General features: G+C 46.5%; 1 protein-coding gene across 1 annotated transcript; it reads left to right on the forward strand.

Moving 5' to 3' along the window:
• Positions 1–3,494: 3,494 nt before the first annotated feature.
• On the forward strand, positions 3,495–13,885 carry LOC309524056 (mitochondrial ornithine transporter 1-like; the record flags this gene model as incomplete). Its single annotated transcript, XM_082208427.1, is given in 8 exon segments — positions 3,495–3,506; positions 3,508–3,620; positions 4,413–4,531; positions 6,719–6,977; positions 7,832–7,972; positions 9,536–9,708; positions 11,686–11,844; positions 13,724–13,885. Coding segments are annotated over 8 exon segments (1,104 nt in total). The 3' UTR covers positions 13,852–13,885.
• Positions 13,886–14,168: the final 283 nt, after the last annotated feature.

Genomic DNA, 14,168 nt, shown 5'->3' on the forward strand with positions numbered 1-14,168 from the left:
TTGTGTGGCATCTCTTCTGTTTCTTGGGCTTGTGTATTTCTGGGTTTTGGTCACTAGAGGGAGAACCTGCTGCATCCTTTCTGCATCTCTTGGAAGTGGCAGCCAGATCTCTGCTTTTTCTGAGAAGGCCTGAGACACTGTGCTTGAAGATACCACCACTCTACCCCCCAGTGTTCTCTTCCTCCAGCAGTGAAGCTGATATGTCTTGTGTATAGCCCACAAAGTAGTTTGGTTCCAAAGTTTGTGACTGAAAAACAAATCCTGACAAGGTGGCAACAAGAAAACACACACACACCAAAAAAGGAGATTTACTAGGGGAGGAGGGTAGTTTCCTGTTGGCATCTGCCCCATATCTCTTACTCTGGATTGTCAATGCACATGTTGCTACAGGGGAGAAAGTGTATGGGCAAAGTGGCCCACTCAACTTTCAAGTTGCTCCTTTCACAGCTGGAAAAATTGTTTTGAAGGGAAGGTGAGAGAATGAAAAGTGTTGCACCTTCACTTGATTATACATGACTAAGCCATTTCTCACCTTTTCACCCCTTGCCTTTTCCTGTAAGACCTATTACAGTCGTTAAGAGTCGTCAACAGGCTCATCTCAGCTATCTGCTAATCTCCCATTCCCACCACCCTTCTGAGTAATACCCCTCCCCACCTTCTCACTATATAGAAGGATCTGGCAACTTCTGTTTCAGTGTATCTGAAGAAGTGTGCATGCACACGAAAGCTCATACCAAGAACTAACTTAGTTGGTCTTTAAGGTGCTAGTGGAAGGATTTTTTTTATTTTGATTTGGAAAGTGAAAGGAAAGTGGGTAGGTTGCAGGCAGAAGCAAGAGTGTTTCACTAATTTCACACAGCTGCTGTTTTCTCCTAGTCTTCAGTTTGGGATTATTACTGTAGTATGCACAATGTGGACTCACTGGTTCTGTAATGTTTTGGGTGCACAAACAGCTATTAGAAGCAAGTATAAGGCAGTCAACATCCACAACTCTGCTCTTGCCTTATGCCTGGAGATGGAAAAAATGCAGTGTGTAGCAACTGTTGTCTGAACCAGCTTAATGATTCAAGATAAGAGCCAGACTTACCGTAGGAACCTGGGCCCTATATAAACAGGGTGTGCTGGAGGTGAAGGGGACATTCGTTTCTGCTCAAAGTTCATCAAGCTTGCAAGCCTGGTGGGTGGTGCTGTTTGCAAGATTCTACTACAGCAGAGCTGCTGGCAGCAGAAACCATTCAGGTATGTAGGATTCTCTACTAATTGAACTGCCTCATGCACTGGTGGGACAGCAGGAGGAGGGGGAGGCTGTGATTCTGCTTTGGGTGGCAGAAATATAAACAGTTTCCTATGTATGCAAGCTATGGGGCATTTTGTGCGGAGGTGCAGAAACATGGGAGTTGCTGGTATTACACAGCAAGTGGTTAAACAGTCAAGAGAGATGGATACTAGATCTTAGGCTCTGCATGCAAAGGATAATCCTGGCATCTGCAGCGAAAAGGATCTGTTGTAAGAGAACTGGGCCAAACCTCTTCCCTGTTTCTTTGGCAAGCTGCTGTTAGCTGGAGTAGATAGCCCTTGGCAAAATGGATCCGTTAGGCCAGGGCTTTCCAAATTTTTCATGTTGGTGACATCCTTTTTAGACAGGCATCATTTCGCAACACAGTTTTACTAGCAAACGGGAGGTTAAACTAACCCCTTTCCAACCCCAGGAGGAGCGTGGGGAGTGTTCGCGTGACACACCTAGACACTGCAGCCAACATGTGTCCCAACACAGTTTGGAAAGTGTGCTGTAGGCTCTAGAAGGGGTACAAGTGTGGCTGTGATTTTCTCTTTCCAGCTTTCACATGATCTGGTCGTTGCCATGCAGTTATTGGGAAATGGCAAGTGTCTAAGTAGCTTTAAAATTCCGCTGTCTGCTAAGGGTCATGTGGCAAAAAGGAGGAATTTTGAATAGCCCCACCTTCCAAGCTGCTGTTGGTGGGAAAGGATGATGATAATGGCATGTGTAGCAGTGAGCACAGCAGCAATGTATACCATGGGTTCTGCGGAAGCATAACCACAGCTGTATATCTTCTTTCTGGCCCAATACCTATGTACATCGGGAATCTGCTTCTTCCTTTGCTTCCATAGCATAAACAAGAAGTTCTAAGGCCATACATTGTTCCTGTTGAAATGCTTGTAGACATTCAGGACCCCTGATTTGTGGGAACCTGAAAGACTAAACTCAAATACCCTCGCTGGGGCAGTCTCCCTCCCCCCCCCCAACCTGGTGCTCTTCCGATGTTTCCAACCCCTATTAATCTCTCACCACTGGCTTTGCTGGCGGCAGCTGATGGGAGCTATAATCTAAAACATCTGTAGGTCCCTATTAGAGATAGCTGCTCACGGGCAATCGATCTACAGTACTGAGGCTGGCTGGTGACAGCTGCAGCGCATCTATGTTCCATGCTTTCTGCAAATGCATAGAAGTAGGTTAAAGAGTGGAAGCAAAGGGTAGGTAAGGTAACTTGGCACCCAGCCTTGGGCAGTTGTAATCAGCACCTGGAATTTCACCCAAGAAACATGAGCTTGTCAGGCAGCAGAGTCCACCTACGTGGTGATAACCATTCTCTCCAAAGCTGTATCCTGAGATGGCCTCAAGAAGCTTGAGCTTTTGGTAACGTTTGGGAGAACGGCCTAGTGTCCCACAGTACCTGTCTGTATCCTGTTGGTTTCAGTGTTCTGTAGCAGCGCTGCAGATTCCTACAGGCTTGTAAAATGACCCAAAGTCTCTCAATACTTTTGGTATTCTAAATACCAAAGAGCTGACTGTAGCAATCTTCACCATAATTTCATTCCACCTTTCTGTTGTTAGATTCTGTTGGTGCAGCTCTGCAGCTGCGCCCTACTACTCAGATTGGTATTTCCAGCCCTATGGCAAAAAGATGAGCGAGCAATTAACCTACAAGAGAGCAGCCTGGTTTTCTAGCTGTCCCAGAGACCTTGTAACAGCTTTCATCAGTTTTCTGATCTGACAGGATTTTTCCAGTTGCTGTCTGGTCATTTCCCTTTAAGTCTTTATGAGAGGCCTTTTATCAGCCCACTGCAAAGCCAGCTAATGCAATGGCCCCGTGTTACTACAATTTGTTACAGGGTCTATTCGTCCTTTTTATGTTAAAAGTGTGGCACTTGCAGTAACAACTTCATGGTGAGCACTGGATGAAGACCTGTACAAAGCAAATTTTAGCAACTTTAAAGAATCTCTGGAAGTGTGTGTGTGTATTTGTGTCAAGGAATCCGCCTCACGCAACTGTGCAACAGCTAGAAATCTCAACAGTGAATGCTTCCTGTCTAGTATATATAAATGGGGAATGATCCACTTGCTACATAGAGCTAATAAATGCCCAGGAGCCATGCTGGGAGAAAATTTAGCAGCCTTTTCCCCCTGAAGAGTATTTGGCTGTCTGGCTGACTGTCTGGCTAAGGCTGGGGTGGGTAAGAAGGCACAAGACAGAATGGAAATGCCACCCGCACCCAACTCACATTCCTTGTTTGGCTCCTTTTAACTTTTTGCACCTCATCTGCCTACCTCAGGTAGCTGCCTGGGACACCTCATCCTGCTTCACCATCTCCCCTTATAGGTCTGTTACTCAGATATTTACATAACCTTCGGTTGGGGGGCAGGATGGAGCCTATTTAGATGACGCTCTTCAGTGGTGTAGGAGTGCAGACCTGGGAACTTTCCCCCCAAGCTGAGGAATGCTGTCATCTCCTAGACTGCCAGGATAATTAATGCCAGGCACTGAGGTCATCTGGAACAGCAGATCCTCCTTTTTCTAGCAATTAAATGGTGCAATAAGCTTTCAAGTGTGTTTGCAACAGATTAGCTTGGAAGTAGTCAGAAGCCTGTGAAAAATAAGCAAAGTTGAGGCATTTCTTTTGTTCAGTGAGGTTCTTACTTCATTCTAACAATTTGAATAGTAACATTTTCATGTTTAGGTGCTTTTCTAAGTCCCACTGTCATACCTAGAGCAGACCTAACTGAAACAAATGGAACTAGGTTCATTAATTTCATTGGGCCTGCTTTGAATGTGACTACCATTGGATACAACCCATAAGGTTGTCTTCTAGCTAACTGAAGATCTTTCGTTAAAGCTATGTGTTTTGCAAGCCCACCCTTTCAATGGGAAGGAAGCACCTCCAAGTTCAATAGTGCTCCCAGGAAGCTGTTGGACTGCAGGCATGCTGGTCCTAATAAACTGGGTGTTATGCTATGTAATGATGCTTCTGCGCTTGTCTATATAATAATAATGGGTCAGTACAGCTGCCTAATTTCTGGACTCTCCTTGACTGCGTGGCTACAGGGGCCGTCATGATGAATTGCTTCAAAACTTAACCACTACACCACTGATGTTCTTCTTTCCCCCCTCCAGTCTTGCAGTCTTCTTTGGGACACCTGCACCTGAACGTTTGTGTGCTGAGATGCCTACTGAACAAGCCCGAGTCCACCCGCTGGTGCAGATGCTTATCGACCTCACTGCAGGGGCAGCAGGTGAGCCTGAAGGATGGAGAGCTGCTGGGAGGATGGGTCAAGAAGCCTCCCTTTAGAGGGGAGACCAAGGATCAATGGCAGGTGTAGGGAAGAATGGAACTCTTAACCTAGGAGGGGCAGCTCCAAGCCTCTCTGACTGACCCATGGGACTTTCCCCATACCACAGTCCCCACCAGCCCTGCTTTGCCCCTGCCTTAAGTGCTTCTGTCTGGTTGGAATGTGTCATTGACCGTGAATTTTGCTTGCCTAGGTGGAAGATAGAGAGGCGTGTGGGTGTGCGTGCAAAAATAAGCCTACTGTACAAAGGCAAAGCTTGCCTTGGTTGGCCCACCCACTTTTGCCTCTGGCTCCGCCCACCACTTGAATGTGGCCTTGTTCAAAAGGTAATGGCAGCCCTTAACTGGAAAGTGTCCCCCCCCCCCTTAAAACTGAGCAAGCACTGGAGGCAATGCCTGTTCAGGAAACCAAGCAAGATTCAGAGAAAAGCCATGGGATCTTGATGGATCTTGGATGTGAGGGGTGTGTGCATGCAAGTATATGGAGATCTGCATGGTCTTTTATTGTAGTGTTATATAGGTCTACATCTGGCAGGCCCTGTGCCGAGTCTGGCTTCTAGTTGTCTGCTCTGAAGGGAAAGAGATGTGTAGAACTGGCAACAGCGTAAGGTAGATTTTGTTAACCTGGTGCCCTCCAAATGCTTTGGATTGCGAATGGTCTGATGGGAGTTGTAGTCCAAAACATCTGGTGAAAGCCGACTTATGACAACTGGGCTTGCGGGCAGGTACCTGCTGCTACCCCACAGGGTCTTGCTGTCAAATCTGTTTTCTGGCTAAGACTGAGCGAAGAGACCTCTGCACATTCACTTTCCTCAGCTCATTTATTTCATCCTAGCTAGGTTTAGGTTAAGAAATACAGTTTCAGAACCACGTAAACATTAAAACAGGTTTAACAATACAATATCCCATTATCCATGCTGCCCAAACATCCAATAAAACAAACAAAAAAAAGTATTTCTGAGGCAAAAATGCAGACAAGGCTGGTGCCAGGCAGACTTCCCTGGAGAGAGCATATATAAATTGGGATTTACTGCATACAAAGCCTGTTATCACCACCACTCTCTGAACTTCCCTCCCAGGTGGTGTAGAGAGACAGGTCTCATGATCTCAGGATAATCTCTGTTCTTCTTCTTCTCTGTGCAAGATATCCCTAAAACATCACAAAACGTATCCAAGAAAATAAAGGTCTTGGTCAGGTCTGCTCTGAAGTCTTATCTTTCGTACGGTACAGCATGTACTTCTGCTGGTTTTAATGTTCAAACTGTAATTTTGTTTTCCTTGTCACACTTTCTGAATCTGTCTTTGGGACCACTTTGGTGGTGAAAAGCTGTTTGTAGGTTATACAGGTGAAGACAAACAGAGACGAATTAGAAACGCCAAGCCTTTGACAGATAACGTTCCAAGTCAGCAGAGAAATAGCCAGAGGAAATAAGAGCATTAAGTGCTCTGGCCAAAGCAAGCAGCAATGGTGAAGGCAAAGATGTCTCGAGAAGGCATTCCACAGTCTGGGTGCCATCACATAAAAGACTCCACTTCTCATGGCTGGCCAGCCAATAAACACAAGGCAGACAACAAGGAAAGGCAGGAGGAAGAATGGAGGCAAGATTGCTGCAGCTTTAGCTTCATTGCTGTTCTTTTATTGTCAGTTGCTTGTTACTTTGAGGTCTCCATGCAACTTACAACGCATGTAACACACAAATATAAATACATTATACCATAAAAACAGACCAAAACAAACCCCAAACTAGCCACAGGAAGTTTAGCAGCACACTAGGAAGTAGAAAAGCAGCATAATCTTAGTTAGGGAAAATATATAGGTCGTCCTGGCACTGAAGAGATGGCAGCACAGCTATGGGGACATGTGACTTGAGATGCTGGATCTGAATGCTCTGACAAGTTTATATGGGAGAGGCGCCCTAATGTGTCCCATTTCCATCATAGCAGCTTAGAACAGAAGCAGGCCTTATAGAACAGGGGGAGTGTGTGAGTGCTGCTCCTTTAATGCTCATCCCTTGACATGTTTCATGGGTACGTTTTGGCAAAGCAGGCACTGCAGTACAGTTGGCTTGATCTGCCCTGTATTTCAGGAGCAAGTGAGTGACCTTGCCTGGGGTGGGGTGGCTCTTTGCAGGTGGTGTGGCATGCGTGGTGACCGGGCAGCCTTTTGACACCATCAAGGTGAAGATGCAGACCTTCCCAACAATGTACCAGGGCTTCTTTGACTGCTCAGTCAAGACCTACCAGCAGGAGGGCATGCATGGGCTCTACCAAGGCACTACCCCAGCCTTGCTGGCCAACGTCGCGGAGAACGCTGTGCTTTTTGCCTGCTACGGGTTCTGCCAGCAGCTCGTGAGGCAGCTCTTTGGGTTGGGCAATGTCCAGGAGCTCAGGTACAGTCTTTTTCTCTTCCCCTCTCTTCTGCCAGAGGCTCTTAGACATTGATATAAGCAGTGGTGCATTATTGCTTACAGCCAAGCACAGGGTAGGGGGGGGGCCTCGCCTGCCATCTTCCTCCTCAGTCTCAGTTTTGGCCTTGTTAGAAGGCAGGGAGGTGGATGGGGGTAAAGCTGGAATTAGTTGGCTCTGCCTGTCCTCAGCTCTGGCTCCCCATTGTCTGCCCTACGAGTCCCAATGGACACCCGCCACCACACTGGACACCCAGGATGAGTCATAGCTTCAGGACTGTGGGCCCCAACTCTATGGAAATCCCCTCTGGAGAAAGTTAGATAGGAACAGTCCCTTCTGAGTTTCAGGCACCTGGTCAGAACTGTTTGATTTCAGGAGGTCTTGTGCCCTGAATGCCTCTCAGATGTTTTGCTTTTTCTTTTATGTTTTAAATCCTTGAGGTTTAAAATTCTGCAGCTTTAGTTTGTCTTTTAAATATATGACATAGCATAGGTCTCACAGTAGCTTGCAACGTAAGTGTAAAGAGGGATTTAAATAAATAAATAAATAACTAAATAGAATGCAAAGGGAAGGTTGGGTGGGAGGCTGCTCAAGGTAGGATCCTTTTGCTCAGAATTCCTCAGCCTGGTCAGACTTCTCAGAGTTGCAGCCCAAAACCTCTGGAGGACACCAGGTTCGAGTGGGCTGATTGACTTAATCAGTTCATTTCTGCTGGCAAAAGGCAAACAAATACATAGTGTATGGGAGGGTGGAAGGTTGCTCCCTAGCTGTGGGATTCCCCCCACCCGCCCTCTGGTCTTCGCTTTCCTCTGAGGATTCTTCTCTCGGGTTATTACAGTGATTTGCACAGCGCGATTGCCGGCTCCTTCTCATCAGTCTTCTCCTCCATGGTTCTGTGCCCCACAGAGCTGGTGAAGTGCCGGATGCAAGCTCTCCATGAGATGAAGGTCACAGGGCAGACAGCTCTGTCGAGGCACAGGTACTCGGAGGTAGACTGCCTCGCAACATGGAGGCTCTATTTCGTTAACCAGGCTAATGGGTGCCGAGACTTCTCTCCCATGTGAATTTAATCCTTTGAGAGGGGAAGCCATCTAAGGCCCCCTCTGCACTACACATTCAAAGCAGTACTGTACCACTATAAACAATCACGCCTCCCCCCCACCAAAAAATAATAATTCATGGGAATTGTCATAAGAATTGTTGGCTGGAACACTTGGAAGGTCCCAGATTGGGAAAGGATACCTGATGTTAATTATGTATTGAGAAAGAGAAAGAGGCTTCCTTGGCTTGTCTGTCTGGTCTCTGAATTCTCCATAGGCCACACCTCCTTCCTAGTTCACACCCCTCCCAGATTTTTTGCCTGGCTGCAATGTGTTCTTGCACTCCAAGAATGCCTCCTGCTTGCCTGAGTGGGTAAATGCACTGTTGCATGCCACCCCAGTCTCCACAGTGTGGGATTCCAGGGGCTCCAAGCAGTCACCCAGGATTTCCTTTTGAGGCACAGCGAAGACTGGGTGTCTTTAAGATATATGGTTTATTCACACATATATGCAACCTGAGCCCGTGATGGAGGGGCTCACAGCATCAACACCCCAAAAGGTTATTGTGTCATCCATAGCTGCAGCCAGTGCTTTTTTTCTAAAAAAATGTTTAGGGGTACTCTCATTTTGACTCAAGAAAATCACCATTTTATAGTTCAAATTGGGAAGAATAAATACAGTAAATGGACAAAAGTACAAAGATTCACAAAATGTTTAGGGGTATGCGTACCCCCAGGCAAAAAACACTGGCCGCAGCCTTGGACTCAAACAGAAATCAGCCATGGGTCTCTGAACCTCTGCTTGCTGCTTTCCCCCAGCTTCTAGCTCACACCACAGCCAACCAAAAACACATGCCTTTGGGCTTTCTAACTAACAGTTGAGGGAAGAGCTCCTTCCATTTCCCCCTCTCCTTGGCTTTCCTAATGGCTCATAACCTACCTTCCTTTTGTTTTCTTAGTGGCTCATCTCCCAGGCGATTACCTCATACAGAAGCTGGCCTGACTTATAGTTTAACTCAGAGCTTGCCAAACTGTGTCTCATGACACATTAGCGTGTTGGCTGCAGTGTGTAGGTGTGTTGTGAGAATGCTCCCTGCGCTCCTCTTGGGGCTGGAAAGGGGTTAGTTTAACCTCCAGTTTGCTAGTAAAACTGAATTACTCTGTCGTGAAGCAATGCATTTCCCAACAGGAAAAGTTTGGAAAGCTCTGGTTTAACTTTTGCTGAATCCAGGGGTTCAGTGTCTGGCACTCACTAACTCATCACCCAGGGGAGTCTTCCACTCACAAATTCCCAAAAACAGTGTGTCTGGAAGCCTCTGGCTTTTGCAAGATTGGCCTGTTGCCTCCTGTACAAAGATGAATGTCAAATCTGTTGTCCCAGCTACCCAGGCATGCAGTCCCAGAAAGGCTGCCCATTGGGAAACGAGGCCCTCAGTCTACCCCTAATATGGATTCTCTGTGCTCTCCATGTGTCATGGGACTTTCTTCTCTCCCCTCTTATAGTTCCACCTGGACTGTGGTGAAAGCCATCTTCCGTTCAGAAGGCCCCCTGGGTTTCTTCCAGGGACTGACCAGCACATGGCTACGGGAGGTGCCTGGCTATTTCTTCTTCTTTGGGGGTTATGAAGTCAGCCGAAGCTTCTTCCTCCAGGCTGGACAGTCAAAGGAAGAGCTGGGTAAGCAAAGCCTGGGAGCAGGGGGATTTCCCTACAGGGGTCCCCAGCTTTGCCCAGTAAGCCAGAATGGGGAAAAAAAAATGAGCTGAAAGATGTCAGAGGCAGCAGCCTTTCCTGGGTTATGCTTTTTGCAGAGGTATTCTACAATGTGCTATTGATGCAATGATAGTGGTGAACTAACTACAGATCATTCTGCTTTATTAGTTGCTCTGCAATGCTACCCCAATGTTGCTGCATTATTGCTTTCTGGACAGTCACCTTTGCCCTGCAGGGCAAGAAAAAGTTTACAAGATTTCAGTAGAAAGTTACAAAATAGGCACTGATTTGGAAATGAAACAGTATATCCATTCCAACATCTTTTGCAGCTGCAAACAGTATATGGAAAGCAAGACAGCAGATAAATGCCTAAATACCACTATGAACTAAATCTTCCTGAACGGACAATACAAAGGACACCTGGAAGAGGGGTCCCCTCTTGGGGGAAATCAAACAGTCAATAGCAAGGGTTCAGTTTAGTCCTATTTGGGTATTCAAAAGAACTTGCTCTTGGGCAAGGGAGATCCTGAGAAGCCCCAATGTAAATACTCTGGCAGAGAAAAGATATATTTGCTTAGAATTATCTTTTTATTGGATGCTTCTGTGTGTGGTGGCATGCCTCAATTTGCCCTTCAGAGGTGCCCTGAAGAGGGATTCCATTAGAATTGGCTTTCTTGCTCTCACGCCTGGGCCAGCTGCTCTGCCTGCCAGGAATGCAGGAAGGGGATTCTGGAAGAGTGCAGACTCTCCAGCAGGTGCCAGACCCAAGCAGAATCTTGCATGTCCTAGAATGTGCCGATGATTCCTCTGGGGAATGCCAGCCCCTTCCTTCTGGGGAGCTCTGACACAGTGATTGTGGTGGAAGGGCTCTGATCCAGAGAAGACAGCAGCTGCCTGCTTCCGTGCCAGCCTCCTCACCATTCATTTTTGTTTGCTTATTTCAAAAATGCATAAACGGCTTGCTCAAATAAAAGTATCCAAGCAGCGTGCTGTCTGACTTTATATATAAAGCATGATTAGGATGTGCAAAGCAATTAAAAACAGATATGCATAAAACCGTTTATGAAGGATGAAATCAATGAAACATCTGAAATGGCTGTAACTAATTCATGTGTCTGGATAGATTTGTTGAATACAGAAAAGTTTTCGGCAGGTGTTTAAAAGAATATAGTGGATGTACCTGTCTAATGTCGGTAGGCAGGAAGCTTGCTGTTCCAAGTTCCATTTCTTAGTCATCACTTGGCCACTACTGAGGCTACAAAGTTTGCCTGACCCGTGAAACATCATCATCATCATCATCATCAGGCTTCCAGCACATATAAAAACATAATAAAATGTCAAACATTAAAAACTTCCCGATACAGAGCTGCCTTCAGATTATTGCCCATCTAGCCCAGTGTTATCATCCTCTGGGCTAGGGAGCACCTGCAGCCCTCATGAAATTGTTGGACTCCAACACCCATCAGCCCCAGCCAGCATGGCCAATGGTCAGGTTGATGGGAGCTGGAGCCCAGCTAGATTCACAAGTTCCCCATCTCTGCTTCAGCAATTCATGGCCCTTAGGGCAGCCTTTTCCAACCTGGTGCCCTGCAACCATATTGCACTCCCGACTCCCATCATTGCAAAGTCCCTTTATTATAGTTAACCAAAAATGTCACAAAATAACGAGTCCATCAGAACTCTTTATCAGGATGGACGCTAAGCAAAGTGGTGTGTAGTAGCCCAAAATAATTTTTACCATATAGACTTAGAAGGCAATGCTAATAGGAGTGTCTGCACTTCAGAATTTACCACCACTCTGCTCTGTTGGAGAGCCTGCTATTGTATAAACCCATCTTAAGCTTTCTGAAATGTTCCAGAAGTGGGTCTTGCCTAGATGCACTTGACCATAATCTGCTTGAGCAACAACGGTGACCATTAAGCTACACCTACTTTTTGCAGGTGCTCTCCCTGTGACTGTGAGTGGCGGAATTGGTGGTGCTGCTTTCTGGCTGGCTGTCTATCCCATTGATTCAGTGAAATCACGGATCCAGGTGTTGTCCATGGCTGGGCGGCAAGATGGTTTCCTGCTCTCCTTCTTACACATCCTACGTACAGAAGGCAAGTCCTTCCTAGACATTTATTTATTTAAAGCATTATTTTTTTTAAAAAAAACTTTGTCCTTAAGCTGCAAGGTTCCCAGAGTGGCTTACAAAGATGAGTAGTCAGACATTCCCTGCCTTCAGGGCTACAATGGAAAAGGCACAACACACAAGGAAAAAGGAGAGGAGGACTTAGGGAAGAAGAAAAAAAGCAAACTCTGGGCAGCAGTTCTCAAAGGTACAGTTTGTCAAGCTGCAGTGGAAACAATTCAGGCAGGCTGAGGGCATAGCTGCTGCTAGGGAACTCTTAAAAAGGTAAAGGTAAAGGACCCCTGACAGTTAAGTCCCGTCGCGAACGACTCTGGGGCTGCAGTGCTCATCTCACTTTACTGGCTGAGGGAGCTGACGTTTGTCTGCAGACAGTTTTTCTGGGTCATGTGGCCAGCATGACTAAGCCGCTTCTGGTGAAACCAGAGCAGTGCATGGAAACACCATTTACCTTCCTGCCAGAGTGGTACCTATTTATCTACTTTGCACTTTGATGTGCTTTCAAACTGCTAGGTTGGCAGGAGCAGGGACCGAGGAACAGGGACTCGAACCACTGATCTTCCGATCGTCAAACCCTAGGCTCAGTGGTTTAGACCACAGTGCCACCCATGTCTTCTTAGGGACTCTTAGGGAGGGACAAATGCAGCTGGTCTCTCAGCAAGGGCAATGGAATAGCCTTGCTTCTTTTCTCTCACTGCCTGATGGAATCATTAGTGCTGTCAGTGGGCATTAGTCATGATGGCTAAATGCTGTCTCTGGCATCACTGGCATTCAATGCCTCTGAATGCCAGGTGGTTCTGAGGGACAAACTGTGTGTGTGTGTGTGTGTGTGTGTGTGTAGGGAGATGTGACCTATGTCCTTCTGGGCTTCCCAGAGGCACTCATTACCCACAGTGGGAGACAGAGCCTTTGCCTGATCCAACAAGGCTCTTTCTTAAGTTCTCCTTACATATTAATGAGATGGGAGCTCCCTTGGTGAAGTGTTGTTGTATACCTGCAGGCTTTCCCAAAGTTGGCTAATGCTGGTTCGAGTGAGAGCAGTGGCAGGGACTTGGATCCTCCAGCTGGGATCTTTATCTTCCCTGTGGGCAAAGGCACAGAGCTTTGCAAGCTCCAGCAACTAGCTAACTGTCAGTGCTTGCAGAGTCTGGTGCACAGGGGCTGTGTCTGAAAAACTCCTTTCAGTCAAGCCCAATCGTTATGAGCCTGACCTGAGACCATATGTGTTTGTGGTTGGTCAAAATGGCCTCACTGGATAAACAGGGTGTCCTACAGGTGCCCAATTAGGACTGTGTGTCAGAGGGTCCCCACTAGGCATCAAAAGACTGCCTTGTTATTGCCTCTTTCTATGGGTATGGATGATCAGAGCAGGTGCTTTTAATGCAGAAGGCCTCCGGTTCAATCCCAGTCCTCCCTGCTGAAATACAAGAGGCCACATCAGCATTGGCATTCTGCCGGTTCCCAAAGACAGAATTGTTTAGGCAAGCATTATTCTGAACTTGAATTTCTGGTTTTATTGCTTTTAATGGTTTTTATCACACGTTTCTTAATTGTTTGTTTTTATTTTATATTTTAATTGAGGAAGTTTTAATTCCCTAATGGATTTGTTCATGTGTATTTAATTATGTATTGATGTTTACACTTGTAAACTACTTAGAAACCATTTTGGCATATAAGAAGTAACTAATAACAACAACAATAATAATTTAATAATAATAAGTGCTGAGAAAGACCCCTCTCTGTCTCAGCCCCATGACATCAGCTACCCTCCAAAGCAGACAATATTGGGATAGATTGACAAATAGTGTGGCCTGGTATAAGATTGTTTTATATGTTCCTTTTTCTTGTAGGGTTTATGCCTCTTTACTGCGGGCTGATGCCCACGGTGATCCGTGCCCTGCCATCCAATGGTGCCCTCTTCCTTGCCTATGAACTGACTCAGAAAAAGCTGACCAGCCTAGCAGAGAGGACAACCTGAAGTCTGGACTCAGTCCCAGAGAAATGGGGACTTTGTTGATTTCTTGGTTGAACGGAACTGCAATGGTCAACCTCTCTCAAGGGGATCTTGGAGGGGACACCCTTGGCTCAAGGCAGGAAATGGGGGTGGGGTAGGGTAGGGCTTTCTGGATTTCAGGGTATCTATCAGTGGGGTGGGATCGGGAGACAGCCCAATTGCTTTTTTTCTCAGCAGATGCTGCAAAGACCAGCAAATCAGCCAGACAGCAGAGACATATTGGGGGAACTGAGAGATGGGAATGTTTTGAAATCAGCCATCCTGTGGGGTGTGGGAAATGT

This window comes from Podarcis vaucheri, assembly GCF_965113315.1.
Source record: "Podarcis vaucheri genome assembly, chromosome: Z".
Taxonomy (NCBI): Eukaryota; Metazoa; Chordata; class Lepidosauria; order Squamata; family Lacertidae; genus Podarcis; species Podarcis vaucheri.